Source organism: Drosophila busckii, chromosome 3L, assembly GCF_011750605.1.
Source record: "Drosophila busckii strain San Diego stock center, stock number 13000-0081.31 chromosome 3L, ASM1175060v1, whole genome shotgun sequence".
Lineage (NCBI taxonomy): Eukaryota > Metazoa > Arthropoda > Insecta > Diptera > Drosophilidae > Drosophila > Drosophila busckii.
Window position 1 is genome coordinate 2,681,529 of NC_046606.1, and position 18,322 is coordinate 2,699,850.

General features: G+C 43.8%; 2 protein-coding genes across 2 annotated transcripts; one reads left to right on the top strand and one right to left on the bottom strand.

Annotated features, from left to right (window-relative positions):
• Nucleotides 1-8,807: 8,807 nt before the first annotated feature.
• On the top strand, nucleotides 8,808-9,318 carry LOC117134790 (probable E3 ubiquitin-protein ligase plr-1). The gene has a single exon (XM_033293647.1). It carries the CDS (start codon nucleotides 8,876-8,878, stop codon nucleotides 9,218-9,220), a length of 345 nt encoding a protein of 114 aa, XP_033149538.1. The 5' UTR covers nucleotides 8,808-8,875; the 3' UTR covers nucleotides 9,221-9,318.
• A 3,000-nt stretch (nucleotides 9,319-12,318) lies between these two features.
• Nucleotides 12,319-15,021, bottom strand: LOC108598572 (amidophosphoribosyltransferase). Its single transcript, XM_017985258.1, has 3 exons — nucleotides 14,795-15,021; nucleotides 14,558-14,724; nucleotides 12,319-13,868 (listed from the first exon to the last, which is right to left on the bottom strand). The coding sequence occupies exons 1-3, from the start codon at nucleotides 14,823-14,825 to the stop codon at nucleotides 12,441-12,443; spliced, it is 1,626 nt and encodes a 541-aa protein (XP_017840747.1). The 5' UTR covers nucleotides 14,826-15,021; the 3' UTR covers nucleotides 12,319-12,440.
• Nucleotides 15,022-18,322: the final 3,301 nt, after the last annotated feature.

The following is an 18,322-nucleotide window of genomic DNA, read 5'->3' on the forward strand; positions in this document are numbered from 1 at the left end:
AAATGTTAAAATAACGCGCTAACTTGGTTACCAAGTTTGCGCATTTTTCACTTCACTCGCAGCTTCAGCACCACCCTCAATACCCAACGCTGACAGCAACAAATGCTGTCCAGGCCTGTCAGTTTTTCTTTGCCCACCGCCTGCTTTTGTGCAATGTGGGCAAAAGTTTGGCGATGCCGCTGCCAGAGCGTTTATGCAAATGAGTTGCAAACGCATGCACACAAGCCACAAATACATATACACAGACACACACACACAGACTAGAGAAAGCAGCGATAAGGGGGCGTGGCAGTGAATTATAGCGCAGGGAAAGGGCAGAGCGGAGCAGCAGCAGCAGCGGCGGCGGCAGACAGACAAACATGGCGGGAAACGCCTTCGGCAGGGACAGTTAGACAAACAGGCAGACATTATCCTGTTGTGTCGCTCTACTGAGCTCAGGCTGTGGCTCAGGCTCAGCCAGAGAGCTTGGCATAACTTTCACTGACGTGTGAGTGTGATTTGTGCTGCGCTTTGAACTGATATCATATATATATATAAAGACAGCTGAAGCTTGACTTTAACTCACTTGCTATCTCGCTCCCACATGTAATCTATGCAGCTGCGTAATTATTTAGCTATAGATCAAACTACAACTGCCTACAAATCAGCACACGTCGCTGTCTATCAGCCAATGCTCATGCCCATCAACCGTACACCTTTCTCCAGCCACGTAGCCAGTCCCCTTTGTGGTTGTGTATCCAATTTGTGTCTGACTGCATTCGCTCGCCCATATCAATTCATCATAAAATGAGATTTATGACAAAAACAAAGGCCTTATCGCAGACAGTATTTATGTAGACAGGTTGCAGTCCCCCCCGCAACTCTCCAACCCCTTTGTCAGTCACAGCGGCCAATCGCCTGATAGACAGACACGCCATTTGAAATGACAACACACACACACACACGAGCTGAGCGACGACAGCTGTGTGTGTAAATTTAAAGCAGCTGCAAAATCGATACGCTTTAAATTTTGTATTTAAATATTAAGCATACGCCATGTCGCCATGGCTTTGTTTTTCAATCAACGCAACTTTTTGCCAAATAAGCTTTAATTAAGAAAATGGCACAAGGCGCCGCAACAAAAAGAATAATATAAAATAAAATAAAAGGCAACAATGTGTACACTAGGCGAGGGTTGTGTATCGCTTTTCCTTGTTGCTGTTGCTGTTGTTGTGGTTGTTGTTGCTGCTCTTGTTACACCTCAATGCCAACTAGCAATTATTTATTATTTGGCGTTGCTTTGTTTCGCAGGCCAAACGTGCCAAGCTCCCCAATGGGCTGTCCACACACACACACACACACGCACACTATAGAGAAAAAAAAACGATACTGCGGGCAATACGCATGCGTCTATTTCCTGTTGCTGTGGCAACCCCCACACAGACGCACACACACTAACACACACGCACACTTACACACAGGGAATATTTGAATATTCACGCATACAATAAACTCAAATACTAGTCAGTCAGTCAGCAGGGAATGGGGGCACGCTGATGGGCAAAAATACGCGACATTCCCCCAGCCTGGCCACCCACTTTACACCTTGCCCCCTGCTCCCCCGCTCGGCTGGCAGCGCACTGCTTTCAGTTTGTTATTTGTCGCTCCCAATGTGCGTTGGTATGTGCGTCCTTTCAACCCTCAGCAATAGCAACAGCAACAACAACAACAAAGCTTCGTCTGCCTGTCATGTTCACAGCAACTCCCTAGCAGTTGCCCCTGCCCGCCCCCCGTCTTACTTTCTTAGTGCCTCCCATAGGTATTTGCGATTGTTTGAGGTATATTGGAGCCAAGGTTTGAGCCATGTTGCCATTTTGTTAATGTAAGTGTGTGCGTGTGTTTGTTTGTTTGTTTTGGCCTCTGTTGGCAAATAGAAAAAACGAACTAACAGCAACAGCAACAACAACAGCTCGTCAGTGACTGCTTGAATTTGGCTTGCGATTAATCAACGATTAGTTTAAGAGATTTTGCTCATTAATTCAACAGAACAGCAGCAAAAGAATGAAATGAAAACTTTCTTGCTGCCCTTGCCTTGACAACTCAACGCACTTTATCGATTTGCACTTGTGCCCAAAAAAGTGCGCAATGTATTGAAATGGCACAACATGCAAATAAGTCAACAGATACATGTGTGTGTGTGTGTGTGTGTGTGCGTGTGTGTGAGGAGGTCGACGGCAGACAAATGGCAGAACTCAACACGCACGACTGCAGAAGGGTTAAGATTGACGGCATTTCTGAAATACGCACAAAATGTGTGCAGATTTCTATCTGCATATGAATATACATAAGTGGAATCTTTGTGTGTGTGTGTGTGTGTGTGTACAACATATGCACTTGTGTGTATGCTTGTGTATTAGCACAGTGGCGTAGGGACATGCATAAAAGGGAGTAAACTTAGCCACAACCAAAATGAAGCCAAGATCCTTTGAGGCTGCTGTACATTCAATAATAAAAATTAAATTTACAGCTATGCAGCGAAAAATGTATCCAAAGAATGCAAGCCAAGCATATTTATATTATATAATTAATATGTAAAAATATTTTTAATAGTAAAATAATTTATTAAAAAGCATATTAGGCTAATTTCTGAAATTAATGTAGCATACAGTTGTTCTAAATATTGAATAAAATAAATTTATAGCAATACTCTTAACTTAGCTACAGAAATGTTTATTATTAAATCTTAGCAAACATTTACTGTATTGCATACAAATGTAATTAAATGTAAGTGCACCCCCCTTGCACTGCGCCTCTGTCTAACATGCTCGCATACAATCAACAAACATTCACATATTTCAAGTGCTGGAGCACATACAGTCTGTCTGTCTGTCTGTCCGTCCGTATGTATATGCTCTGCTAATACATAACCAAATCAGCGCACACACACACACCAGCAACCGCCGCCGCTCCTGCTCAGCCCAAGCCAACTGGCTTGACAACTAAAATTTATCACTCACACTAGAGTTACCTTGTTTTTGGTTATCAATAAAGTGAAATTTAGTTTTGATTTCGTGTTTGTTGTTGTTATTGAAATTCATTGAACCAATTTTAATATTTTATTTGCTGCAGCACGCACAGGACATGAAAGGGGGGCGGACAGCGCAGCGTACGTAAAACCCTTTTAGTTATATGTGTGTGTGTGACTATTTCCTGTGTCCGCCATTGTCGTTGTTATCATTGTTGTTGTTGTTGTTGTTGTTGTCATAATAGCGCGGCTCTGTTGCTGTTGTTTCTTTTTTTTTTTGGGCATTGTTTTTGTGTGCCCATTGTTGTTGTTTTTGCGCATCGTAACAAAATTTGAATATTTTTTTACTCGCTGCCCGCCCCTGCAAATGGATTTTTTTCACAGATTTTCGTTGCCTTTTTGTTATTTCAATTTTTTCGTACTTTTTGATACACTTTGATATTTACAGAAAGTTTATGAAGGGTATTATGAAAGTTAAATGATGATAAAATATACAAAATTAATAGAATTTATATATGAACTTGACAAAAAATTAAACAATTAAACAAGCATTAATTAATGCTCTAAGTCGCTCACAAAAGTATCGCTTAAGCTTGTTGCTCAGCACTTATCAAAGTGTATTTTGTAGTTGTGTGCGTTTCGATTTTACATTTGCTTTTTGTTGTATTTGTTTTTATTTTTTTCTGCTCTCGCTGGCGCTGTTACTATAACAAATATATATACGTATGTATATATATATATACACTCTATATATATATAGCCTTTCGCTTTGTTCGCTCGCTTATGATACCGTTATGATGTACTTTATTGCCACAACAAAACCAAAACCAAACTGAACCGAACCGAACCAAAGCAACGCAACGCAATGGCATGCCACGCCCCCTCGCAGCCATATCAGAGCCCAACTCCCCACGCTGCTTGAACAACGGAAACCGGCGACATTGTAAATTTTGTGTTCCTTCATTTTTTTTTGTCTGTTTCCATGCCGCGCTCGGCTTTTTTGCTTACTGGTGCTTTGCCATTATAGATATGTAGACCGATTCCAAAAGGCTTTTGTAATTGTTGTTGTCTTTGTGCTTTGATTTAATGTTGATAACAATAACAAAAGTCCACAGAAAAATTATAACCCCAAACTTTAGCAGCGAGCTAAGCAAAAAAAAAGGGAAACGCGCAAGAAAACATAACCGAAAATAAAACTTTGACGCATTTTGTTTGGCGCTGGGGTTGGGGTTGGGGGCCACGAAAGGGGTTTGACTTTTATAGTTGCTGCTGATACATTTTGATGGCCCCAATAATGCTTAATGAGCACTCAAACTGGGTTACCCAGCAGCTATTAAGTCTGTCTACTGTGCTCACATCAAATTTATAAAAGTCCAGTCCCAAAAGTTGCTTTAAGACTGACGAGTCACGTAGCAAATTATTTATTTAGCATGCAATATTTGTTTGTCAGAAAGTTTTGAATGAATTTTTGGCACAGTGTAGTCGGAGCTGATGCGTGCGCTAGAGTCGCCACTAATTCTGTTTATTAGCATTATATAATTTTTTATTATTTTCCATTACAAGTTGCTCTTAATTCCCTTGCTAGACACGCACGTTGAAGGCGCTTAGAGGGTTTGATTTACAAAGGTAAACAAACACACTGAAGGACTCTCCCTCCTCTCCTCCCATAGCTGAGCTAAGTATTAAAGCTAACTAAACTTTAAGTTGCGCCTTTGTGGCAGTGCTGCAGTTTAGTCTCGCCTCGCCGCGAGACTCATTTGTTTTTGTTTGTGTGTGTGTGTGTGTGTGTGTGTGTGTGCAGCAAATGGCAGACAATGCGTAAGGATATGCCAGCAACAGCGACACAGGCAAAGAACGATATGCGAGACAGTCGAGAGACTCACACACACACATTTAAAATTATGCAAATTTTATTACGCAAACTGCTGCGTGGCGTCGACGTCGGCAGCGAGCAGCAAGCAGCGGAAGCATGTTTTACAGTGTCTCGGACACAGAAAGGTCCTTGCACAGGAGCCCAACAGTGCAGAGAACGCATTGTGCAGGACGCAGTTGCCTTTAAAAATGAGCAGCAAAGCTTTCATTACGGCAACAATGTTGAAATTATTGAGCAGACGACCCTCGACCCTTTCCCAGAGAAAAGCAAAAGGAAAAGCAGCAGCAGCAGTGGCAGAAATAAGAACATCCTGTGTGATCCCTGCGCTGGGCTTGCATGCTCACCAGTCAAAGACTAACAAAATGCACTTTGGTCAACGTTCTTGTTGTTCTTATTGTTGTTGTTGTTGCTCCTGCTGCTGCTGCTGCTGCTGCTGCCTGCAAGGAGCCAGTTGAGGCGGCAGCTTAGCGTAGCGTGAAAATCGGCAAGGCGGCATTTTGTGCTCGAGTGAAAAATTGCTCAACTGTCGGCTGCACGGCACGGAAATGCGCGCCTACAAGGCCACGGGGGGGCAAAGACAAGGAAGCAAGGAAGTGGCTGGCTGGCTGGATGGCTGGCCGCGTAGTTTGCAAACCGAAAGCGACGACGACACTCCTAACCCAAATCGCTTAGTGAGCGCGCCAAACAGTTTACGGTTTACGAATGGGCCACAGAAAAAAAGACGCACAGCGCAGCGGTCGCAAAGCAGAAGCCGGAGCCAGAGTCAGAGCCAGCGCCAAGAGCTAGAGCAGCTGCAATAGCCAGCTGGTTTTTGCGAAATGCCGGCACTGGCGCCATCTAGCGGCAGCTGGCCAATGATAGCAGCCATTTTGTTTATGTCTCTCTCGCTCTAGCGCAAGCATAGCGCATAAGTTGTACTCACTCCTTCCAGTCGGTTGAGCACTGCGCTTGCGTCGCTCTGGCAACGCCCACACTCAGAGCGAAGAGCAGGTGGCCACGCCCCAGACAGAGTCGCTTCCAGTGCACAGAGAGAGCGCAGCTGTTGCTCTCGCTCTCGCTCTCGCACTTGCTCATACGACGAGTCGCATTTTCAGCGAAGCTTTCAAGACGCGTAACTTTTGCATTCAAATTTGAATTGTGCGCCAAGTACACACAAATTGCCAAGCCATAAATATTTAATGTTTTGTTTATAAACAATGTTTGCATAAAATGTGTAACGTTTAACTTACCATGTGACGTAGACGCTGCCGTTGCTGCTCACCACTTTGCATGCCCATTAAAAATTATCTAAGCATAACTCTTTAGCATAAACAGCTGATCGCTCTCTCGCACTCTCGCTCTCTCTCTCTTTAGATCGTGTGCTTGTGTTTATTACATTTGCATGCAAATTGTCCGGCGCTCTCTTGCAGCTTATTATTCATTTATTTGTTTGTTTTAATTTAATGCTTTTCTTGAGCGCAAAGTGGTTTTTTACTCGCTGCCGCAATTAACATAAAAATGCATTCAGTTGACTTTTACTTTCAAGGTGATCGAGTATGCGCAACAACAACAACAACAACAACGAGAAATGTGAGAAGAAACTGCAACGTCAGGGCTGGGAGCGCGGTAGCTGGCACTTTAATTAAATAGCCGAGCAGGATCAGGATCAGCGGCAGGTGCTGCTGCTTCGGCTGTCTAGCGTGTCCTGCTGCTTTCGAGGCATATCAATAAACTGCTTAGGGTTACTTTACCGATGCTTATCGCTGGCTACGCTCCTTTGGCTGTTTCTGTTTCTGTTGCTGTTGCTGCTCTACTCGCGATCCGTTACATTTTCAATTTGGCCGCATTACATTACATGCTAATGACACGCTGTCGGCGTCGCAGTCGACGTCGTGAACTTGACCGTGGCTATCAGCGCTTCAAGATCTCTCTGTCTGTCTGTCTGTGTCGCTCTTTCTTTCTCAGCTTTTGCACTGGCCAGGCAATTTTCCAGCGTGGACCCGTTCGTCCATTAATAATGCGCCCCGTCGCAACTTGGGCTCAACTTGGGCGTTGCGCTCCAGTGAGCGCTGCCAGGCGGTAATATAGCATTGCATTTTGGGTTTTAGTTCACGCTCCAAGCCGATCCGGTTATGATACGCTCGACGTGGCGCTGCTCAGCGCAGCGTGCCGTGCATACTTTTTAATGGATCGTGGCTGGCAATGGCAATAGCAATAGCAATAGCAATGGGAATGGGAATGCGATAAGCCAAGTTGTCCAATTAGAAATTTGCGACTTACGCTAGTCCCGGCCACATGCAAGCGCCAAAATAAAACCAAAGCACAGCAGGCGAAAGTCAAGCTCAGAATATATCGCATGGATGTGGGCTTCTTGGAAATTGGGCGCATCGCTCACTCAGCTCAGCTCAGCTCATCGCGCAACTGTCAGGCACACACAATGAACGACGCTTGGGTGTCTCCCAGGCTGCAGACGTGACTCGAGAGTGCCAAAAACACACAGCAGCAACATCAAACGCACCCACAAGCCGCAGTGCCTTCAAAATTATAGCAGTTCACATTATAATCTAGCAGACATGTGTGAATCTGCGGCATTATCTGGCAGCCAAGATCTGGCGCTGTGCACCACAACAAAAGAGACAGCAACAAGCCAAAGGTTTCCCACAGTCGATCAGCATAAAATAAGATATGTTGATATACACACTATATACATATATTTGACAGTTACGTGATTGCTTTGGCCCCACGAAAAAGCAAAAATTCAAGCTTCAGCAGTTCGCAGCGCTAGATGGCGCCAGCTTAGTTGGGCCACAAACCTGCGCTCCCCCCAATTTGTAATTTGTATGCCTGCAGAATTTTAAGGACATGCGTGCTGCAAAACAACCCGCCACAGAACACTTGTGGCATGCCTCGCCGCTAAACTTTCATTGGAGTTTATGTGTGGATTCAGTGTGAATTTGCAACTCCAAGGGGGCGTACAACGTTGCGCATGAAATCTTTCACACTCAAAACAATATTTTCTCATGTAAATTTAGACACAAATTCTATTACAACTTTTGCTTTAAACCTGGCGCTTGACCAGCTGTCCCTGCCCCCCCACCAACCACAATGCCACATAATTTACCTTTGGCAGACACCAAAAACCAAATTTACATAATATATTTAGTTGTCAGCTTTGTAGACGCAACATTTCCACAACTTTGCGTTAATTTTCTAAATATTTTCTAAATTGTTCAAATTGCATTTGGAGCGAGATGTGAGCAGCGACTAGACTGGAGGCCTTGAGGGCAGCCACAGCAATTTGCGCTGCGTTTCAACTTTTGTGCGCCCAACTCCAGTTTTATAATTTGAAAATTATAAACTAAAATAATTCAATTTTTATATATGTACATACATATAGTTGAGAGAGCTGGGCACGCAGAGCTTAGCTTAGCAGTTGCCGCTAGCCAAGTTAGTTACAGTGCACAGCAAATTCAACAAAAGCGCGTTGGCGCTAATAAATATGCATGAACATTGTATGCACAAAAGAATGCAACGCCCACCTGCTGAGCCGGTGGGTGGTGGGCTGGAGTGGAGTGGGGTCCATTTGACATCGCGTGCCATCAAGCGATTTTCCCGCACACAATTCTGAAGAGGCGCATGTTATAACAAAAGATAATCATTATAATTAAAAAGCGGCCAAGCAAAGCTCCGACTGCGATCGCAAGTGCGAGTGTCATGCAACAACAAACAAAGAATTGCAAGTGCAACGCCATTTTGGTGGCAACATGCCGCACTTCCGGCCACCATTGTCAGCTCTCCATGTGTGACAATGCGTGATGAGCAAAGTTTTTGGGCATTGGCTGGCATTTGATTTGTTTGCTGTGCGGCGACAGCTGCGGCGCTTCCCACTGCATGTTGTAGTAGCTACACTGCAAGAAAATGCAGCAGGCTTTGCTAGAACTGTCACAGCAATTGACATTTGACGTTCAGCTACATTTAGTTAGTAAAACAATAGTAGAAATTTTACTTACGCTAGCGCTATGTGGCGCCTCAAAGAATTCTTCAGCCAGTTTGCAGTATTTAGCTGCCAGCCGCAGCGACCAGCACAAAACAACTGCAGCATTTGCCTGGAAACCATCAACGCCAGTGAAGCTGCAGAGCTGCGACATTTGAACTGTGGTCATGAATTCCATAAGCTCTGCATCGATCAATGGCTTAGACGCAACCGAAACTGTCCCAATTGCCGGCGTGCAGTAGCAGCTCAGACGGAACCAGCAGCATATCGGCCACGCTGGCCACGTTGTCGTCCTCCTGTGGACACCTATTTGCGCTACATTTCCCTCATCAACAACAACAACAACAACAATAACAACAATAACAATTAGCAAGTGGCGGCAGCTTATATATTTCATTACTTATGTATTTTAATAATCAAGCTTCATTTGCTAAATAATATAAAGCGTAGCGCTTTTTCGCGCAGTGCATGCCACAACAATTACAGCAGTTGTAACAACAACGGACCGACATATCCGCAGTCCCAGTCCCAGTCCCAGTCTCAGTCTCAGTCGCAGTCGCAGTTGTCTGGCCATCATTGCAAATTTCTACATGGTCGCTCAACTGAAAATTGTTTGTGCACTTTTTATTTTTTACACGTTTTTTTTTACAACCTGTTGTTGTAAATTGTAATTTCCCGTTGGTTGCGTTTTATATTTTTAAGCAGATTTATTTTATTTATACCCTGCGCCTATAAAGTTAAGTTTTGAGCTTAATGGGGAATTAACTCTTTATAGACGCTGTTTGCACTTTCTCTATAAACAATTAACAGAGCATCTCTCAGTCAGTGGGATTAGTTAGTTAATAAATTAATTACGGGTTGTAAAACACAATACAAAAATGACTGGAGGCTGCTTAATTAAATTTATGTATGAATGCTGAGCGAGTTAAAAGTATGCAAATTATAATTGTCTACTCATAATAAACTATTTTAAATGGGCATATAAAATTATAGTATAAACAGTAGAGCTAATGCTTGGATCATGGCTTTATATATTGAGAATTTGTCTCATAATAAAGCGCTTTGAGTTTTGAAAAAGGAATTCAAATAGATATTCATTTAAAATAAGTAAAAGCTAAAAATAATTCATTTCACAAGTGGCCAATATCAATGCCAACTGTTGACTTGGCTTTGTGTAAACTTTAAATCTAGTTGAGCAGCAGCTTGGCCTTTAAATCAAATTATCGGCAAACAAGTAAATTGCTTGTATGGCAATCAGCATGGGGATTAGAGCAAGGAGGTCAACTGGACGACTGGACGACTGGGCTAATTTGCATGTTGTGATGTCTCGGAAGCTAGCAGCGTTTTGTTTATTGGCACAACATGTGGCATGTGTCCTTTTTCTAACGGACAGCCGCAAGCGTATGAATATCTTAGGCGGCCAAGACGGAAGTTTGATTTGCTAATGAACTGAAAGGATGTGCTGGCTGCCAGTCGTCGTGCTGCCGAAATATATTGCCCAGAAAATTACATTTGATTTGTGGCGATAGCTTTGCATGCCAGGCACGTTTGCGTGTTCTACACCAGCAAGGACAACAGAGCGAGGCCACTTTAGCTTGTCATTGTCCTGCGGGGGAGCAAATTGTTGCATGTAGTAGTATCAATGTTTAAATTAAATTTAGCGCCAATTGAGCTCAAGTGGCTGGCATCTAATGAAAGTGGCCATAACCCAAGCACTTCATTACCCACTTGCTGGTTACCTGGCTGGCTTTTGGCTCACAGCCTCCCATTTCATTTGCATGGCAAGGCCATAATTTAGCCAACTCAATAATAAACGCAATTGTTTATATGAGCTGTTGGCCAACCAAGCGCATCCCTGCAAAGTTAACATTCTGAATGCTTTTTATTAAATTGCCCAAGCGTCGCGCAAAATTTATTGCAATTTCTGTGTTTCTTCGCTTGGCGCTAACCTTCAGCAGTTACCGTTGCCATTAGCCAAAAGCCAACCAACCACCCACCCCGAGAGACACAGGCTCCCCCGCCAAGCAGACTGCTTTTGTTTTTGAAGTAGGCAACATTGCGAAAGTGCAGAGCAGAGCACAAAAATAAAAAATAAAACAAAAAAATAGAAAGCGAAGCGAAGAAATAACATGGGGAACTTAAGTAAACATTAATTTACATAACTTCTGTGCAAATGACGACAACGGCAACGTTGACGCAGTCGGAAGTGGGCGGGGCGCGGCATTGGGGCTGGGCATGCAAGTCAACACGTAACTGTAACAGAAGCCGGATCCGGATTCAGCTCCGGACGCGGGCGTCAGCGCTCTTGTAGCCCGGCGTTATTAAAAAATTTAAAGCATGTTTTGTGGGCTCTCTCTCACATTCTTGTCACCGCCTCTTAGTGTGAGTGTGTGTGTGTGTGATCGACGGCGCACATAAGCAAGTAACATTTTTTTTATTTCATATCCTTGTAGCCAGGCAAGCGGCGATTGTATTAGTAGAAGTGCCTGCGTCTGTTTTCAATGTTGCCAGCATTTGCTTTTGTAGCCACTTGGCCAAGGAGGATGTGACGTTGAGAGCAACAAAAAGCAGCACAGACGGCTAGACCGACTACAAAGATGCGCAGCAATCGCAAATGCATTAGCTAAAGCATTAAGAAAATATATCAAATATAAGCCATATAATAATGCAAGTTGAATTTTGTACTTACCAAACAAACATAAAATTATTTAATAAAATTTTAAGAAATATTTCTATGCATTTGCAATTGTCACTTTGCTCCACTGTGCACATTAGAATTAATCAAGCGCGCTACACTGACAGCGCATATTATTTTCTTCTTCTTCTTGATGTCATTGCCAGCGCGCTAAGCTGCACATCCATACAAACATTCAACTTCCACTTACAGACCCATGGCATATTCAATACCCGCTGCCTAGCTCCAGCTCCAGCGCCAGCTCCATCTCCGGCTCTCTCCCCTAGCGTCCAATGTTGTGCGCAGCTTAGCGAAATTGTTTGCGAAAATACAACACAATATTCAAGAATAATGATGACATTGTTGACTTCAGTATGCCGCGCGTCGTAAAAATAAGAAAGAAAAAAAGAATAAACGGAAGCGAAAAAAGCGAGCATAATAAACCCCCGCATATAACCGCAAGGACATCTTCCGCAGGATTAAACGCCCTAAACGCCCCGTTTTAGACACTGCACCGCCCCCCACACACACACAACAACAACAGCGACTGTGACTGTGACTGTGACTGTGACTGAGAGAAAAAACAAGCTAACATGATTAGCATATTGTATGATATGCGACTATAACGGTAAGAGAGTTGCCAAAAAGTGAGTTTGCCAAACCAAACGAAGAACGAAATATAAATTGAAATGAATTTGAAGTTATGGCATTAGCAAAGTTTTCCCCGACTAACTGAAAAGCCACAGAAAATTAGCATACAACATAAATGTTGCATACGCCAAGGCGCTACGAGCTGTTGTGCTAAACTATGAGGATAATTTAATGTTCCATTAAGTGTTTTAACAATATTAATGACCATTGCAGATTGAGCTGACGATGAACTAAGAACTAAGCCTAAGTCTAAGTAGCGCACTGCCTACCAGCTGAGCTCCTCCGGCAATCCGCCAGGATACTCGCCCGTCAGGCAGGCTGTGCAGTAGCCCGACTTGACAGGATTCACGTGCTCCTTGTTCATCTGCACCGCCGTCACCAGACCCTCCACACTAAGGTACGCCAGACTGTCGGCGCCCACATGATTGGCCAGCTGCCCCGCATTCAATTTGTTGGCTATGAGCTCCTCGCGCGTGGGTATATTGATGCCCATGTAGCAAGGATACTGCAGCGGCGGACTGGCAATACGTATGTGCACCTCCGTGGCGCCCGCATCGCGCAGCAGCTTGATAATGGGCCCAATGGTGTTGCCTCTGACTATGGAGTCATCGATGAGCACAATGCGCTTGCCCTCCACATTCTGAGCCAGAGCACCAAACTTCTTGGCCACGCCCAGCTGGCGCAGGCGGTTCGAGGGCTGTATAAATGTGCGTCCCACGTAGCGATTCTTGCAGAGCACCTCACCAAAGGGCAGACCCGACTCACGCGCATAGCCATGCGCTGCCGCCGTGCCCGACTCCGGCACAGAGCTGACCAGATCCGCATCCAGCGGCGATTCGCGCGCCAGCTGGCGACCGCATTGCAGGCGCGCCGAGTACACCATCTGGCCCTCAAACATGGAGTCGCTGCGCGCAAAGTAAACGTACTCGAAGATGCAGAAGGCCATGCGCTTGAAGTCCGGACGCTCCACAATGTCCACGGTGCGGTAGCCATTGCGCGTGAGCTCGATGATCTCGCCCGGCTCCACCTCGCGCACATAGCGTGCGCCGATGGAGAGAAAGCCGCAGCTCTCGCTGCTCACCACCCAGCCCTCGGCCAGCTGATCTTCTATGTTGGCATGGCCCGCATCGAAGGGCACAATCTTGCCCAGACACAGCGGCCGATTGCCATAGGAATCGCGCACGGCATAGATCTTGTCCTTGTGCATCACCACCAGCGAATAGGAAAGCGGCGCCAGCGTCATGAAGTGACGTATTCTGGCCGGCCAATTGGGCCCATCGTGCTCCGACACATCCTCGGGCGCACAGCAGAGCGACTGCGCGATCAGCTCACTGTCGCTGAACGTGGACAGACCCACGCCGCGCTCCAGCACCTCGCGACGCAGTGACTCGCAGTTGACCAGCTCGCCATTGTGAGCGATGGCCAGGGCGCCGTGTGCCGTATGCACCACAAAGGGCTGGCAGTTGACCGCCTCGGAGGCTGCGGAGGTGGAGTAGCGCGTATGGCCAATGCCCAGATTGCCTTTGAGCTTGCGTATGGCCTCGTCGTTGAAGATATTGTTGATCATGCCCATGCCCTTGTGCACGCTGAAGTTCTTGGAGCTCTTGCCCAAGCTGGTGCAGATGCCGGCCGACTCCTGCCCACGATGCTGCAGCGCCACCAAGCCCAAGCAGATCATCTGCGCTATGTCCATCTGCGAGGTAAACAAAACAAAAGTCAATAAAGCCATTTAAAAGACACACGTGCCACCCACAGCAAGCAGCAGCGACTGCGACTGCGATAATGACGCGGCGTGTAAATATTTTCCTGTTATTTTCCATTTCATTTCAAGCAACAATAACAACAACAGTAACAATAATGAGTGACACCGTTTTACAGCTGATTACAACCGCAGCAGCGGACTCAACTGAGCTGCGCTTGCAATTGACGTCACTGAGATTGTCGATTGATCGCTTAGGTAGGCGTTGGCTGCAATCTTAGCCTCGGCAGCATCTGCGAGGTGGTTTTGTCAGTTGATTATTGACCTAGTTGCAGTCGGCTTAGCCGTGAAGGTTCTGCCAAGGGAATGCGGCTAGGCACAAAAGCATAAAACCGCAATCACGTGAACACAGTTTGCTTAGAAAACTGTTAATTGGGTGAAGGTTGTTTTATAACAAAGTTAAATTGAATAAAAATGTTTAAGAATAAGCAAAAATATGCTAATATTTAAATGAAGTAGAAAGTACTAGTGGAAACTTCTCTAGCAAAGTAAATGCAAAATATTGAAAATTGAAAATGCTTTCGACTAATTGCTACACAAAGTTTTATAAGCAGCGCTTAAATTATTGCCAATGCTCGTTTGTTTTATATATTTTAAAAAGTCAGTTGCACTTTTTAGCTCACCTGAGTTGGATAATCTCCGCATGCAATGGCGCCAAACACGCCGCACTCGCAGGTCATGCCCGTGGCATCTGGACCCTTTGGCTGCTCCGATTTGTAAACTTTATCGGGGAATACTTTTTTAACAGCACCGCTCTGTTTGCAACAGTCTGAAGTCGTTGCTGCATCCACTGCAACACATTTAAATTTCATTTTAATGTATTTTATATGCGCCTAAAGTTTAATTGCACTCAAGCTTACCACAGAGTTTGCCACATGAATTTTGCGCCATTGTTTTGTTTTAGTTTGAATTATTTGGTTTGGTTTGTGTGCGAGTTGTACGATTTGTTTATTGAATCAATTAAAATAGCAGCGAATTGAGACACTTTACACTTGGCACGAGATCGATCACTGGAAACTGTTTATGCTGCCTTCTCCTTTTGTCTACGTCTGGATTGTTTGAATGCCAGCGGAATTGTGAGTGTTCAAGTTACAAGCGCTGCTAATTAAAGCCGTCAAAAATCAGAAACGCTGATCAGCCATATAGCCTATACATGCGCATACACATGCCTATGCTATTTATTGAAAATAGACATCAGAGCAGAGCAGAACAGCGCAGAGCAGAGCAGCGACTGCTGCTGATAACTGCATCGATTGCATTTTGAGACAAGACGCAGCCGCCGCCAGCGGAAGCTTCCATTCGATCAACCGCAGCAGATAATTCGATACAGCATTCAATACTTTTTCAATACACGCCAACAATGCCAAACAAAAATAAACAAAATTTCCAAAATATTTGCAAAAATCAGCTATTGCCATTGCCAGTTTTCCTGCCAATGTTTTGTTTTGCTTTTCGCGTGCTTATCACAACATTGTTGCGGTCTCTTATCACTCAATGGAAAAAATGCGTGCATTGACGCAGTTGTTCTTATTGTTAGAAGCGTTTATTTTGCGTAAACAATAACAGATTAATTCAAAATAATGCACTCCTTTTTTATTCCAGTAATGGGCGGCACATTATCAGGCCCCCCAAGCGAGCTCAATAATTGTCACAGCTAATCAATTTTTGGAGCAGATCACACGATCACAAATCTGATCGAAGCAGCAACTAGTAAACAAAAATAAAAATAAAAACAAATGTGTTTTGCTGGAAAGCAAAAACAAGAACAACAACAAACTATGCGCTTATATATAAACAAATAAATGTGGTATTTATAAGTGAAGAAATCAGCTGACTTGAGTAAAGTATTTAAAGTAAACACTTAAGACAAATTGAGTGCAGTGTAATGAACTTGTCAACAATTTATCAATATTCACAATAATAGGTCACAATTGAATTGCAATTTTAATATATAAAATATGTTTAAAAGCAAAAGAACAATAAATGTTAAATTAATTCCATTATAAAACAGTTTATCAAAGCTAAACAATTGAGCGATTGAAAAATTAGCATAACTTAATAAAATAAATGCATTCAATAATTAAATTTACTACATTTTTAGTAGTTTATTTTAACAAATTTTGAATAAATACAATGAAAGGGTAGAAAGAGTATGAAGCTTATAAATATTTTGGCTTACTTTAACTACGTGGGAGGCTGTGCAGTCTTCTGAGTCTTCTTACTGCTCCACAAATAAATTCTAATTTTTCCCAAACTAACTAACTAAGCCTAGTGACTGATTGGCTGCGGTGAAAGGTGCAATGCCAGGGCGCTTATCAGCCACTATAAGTCAACTATTATTAGCACGCGTGTTTATATATTATTTACAAACAACTTGTTTATTGTTCAGCATGTGCTTAGCAACTTTGGTGGCTAGACAAATCAATAGATTAGGCCAGCTGATTAAGATCTGATGCAATCGACGCTACCGCAGCCATAAGCGACTGTTGCGGTTGCCAATCAGATGAACAGCTGAGGAGCCGCAGCAGCAGCAGTCAGACAGACACATTAGGAATAGTTGCATTGCATAAGCCTGATCGTTCAGTTTTGAAACTGAAACTGTGCAGAGTTATTGTATTAGCTGCTTTTATCGTAGACAGAGAGAGAGCGAGAGAGTGTGAGAGAGAGACGCATAAAAATGACAATAAATAAACAAGAAATGTGCCAGCAAACAAACAAAGATAATGAGATGCGGCATAATGTGCAAATGAAAATGACCAAGAGGCAAAGGAAAATGAAACAAACTTGGGATATGTGATAGGTGGTCGAGTGGTTGGGGTGGTGGTGTAACCACTTGAATTTCATTTGGCGAAAAGCTTTATCGAAAATTATGCGAACGATTTTGGTGACTTTTGGCAAGTGGCAGCCGCTCAATGGGACCTCCGGTTGGCTGCCCACCCACGGCCCCCGCCCCTGCCACACCCACTGCTTTATCAAAGCACGCTAACTGCTTAGAGCACAGCCTGATAAAAATCCAATGCACACAGCTAAACAAACAGATAATAAAGAGCGAAATGATGCTGCTGGTTAGCCAGCCACATACTTTTCGCATATGTGAGAGAGCAAAGCAAGCGGCATGCCCCCCGCTATGTGTGGCGTCCAGCCTGCTGCCACCGCCGCTACTGCTACTACTGCTGCTGCTGATGCTGCCTCATGCATAATTCAGCAGAATTCTGAATGATTATTCTTTATGGGACTGTTTATTTCTTTTGACCATTTATTTCAAGTTGCTACTCGTCGCTTCTATCTCTGCGGCGGCGTTGCTGCTTCTTTCATCCATTTCTCTTCTTTTTTTTTTTGTGCTTTTCATTATTTTTATATACAGTTTCCAGTTGCTTGCGCTCGAAATGATTTTGACCAACGGTGACGCAAAAATCATCAAAATGCTGCAGCAGAGCCACTTGGCTGGCATGTGTGGCATGTGGCATGTGGCAAGCGGCATGTGCGTTTGTCTATTGAACCAAAAACTGGCCCAGCCCTTCAGCCAAACAGCCAACCACACATGACTTACCCCCTGTCTGCGCCCTCACCCCCCACTGCGCTCTAGCAATCGGACTGGCCTTTGCCAATCCCCAAAACTCTCTGCGGCGCTTGCAACGCATCATTTGATTTTATTTTATGCTCTCAAAGTGGCCACAAAAAAAACACAAACAAAATATAAAAAAGAAATAAATTTTATTTGTTTTTATTTTTGTGTGCAGGCAATTGAATTAAATAAAAAATGCAAGAGCTAGCAATGTTTTTATTAAACAGTTGAAGATTAGACTTGACTCAAGCCAAATAGTTTTGCTCAACTCTTAACATTTTTAATTATAGTTTACTCAGTCTTGACTGCTTTTGTCGCCGACTCAGCGCAATCAATGAGAATTTCAATTAAAACTAATTGAAAGCCGCATAAACTTTTGCCTTTGGGCCAAGTAAACAGCGCAAGGACAACGTTTTTAATTCGTTTACGTTTATTATTTATTCCGCAGCAAAAACAACAAAAGCAAAAAAACACAAAATGCTGCTCAACTTGATGAAATTTGTTGCTGCTGCTGCTGCTGTTATTTGTATTTGTCTTTGGCATTTCTTTATATACCATTTGCATAGACGGACACAGACAGCGATTTATATAGACGTTGTCTCGAAAATTTTCATTTCAGCTCGTTGGCTTTATTTTTATATTTTTACTTTATTTGTTGTTGTCCACAGATTTGCATAACGAAGCAGTCTCCCTACTTTCGGTGGGCGGTGCTGCCTGCCGGGCTGACTGGCTGGACAGCTTTTAAGATGAATGCCAGAAATGTATTTAGTTGCCTTCAATTTGTCCAGCGATGCGTACGCGACACGCCCCCAGCCCCAGCCCC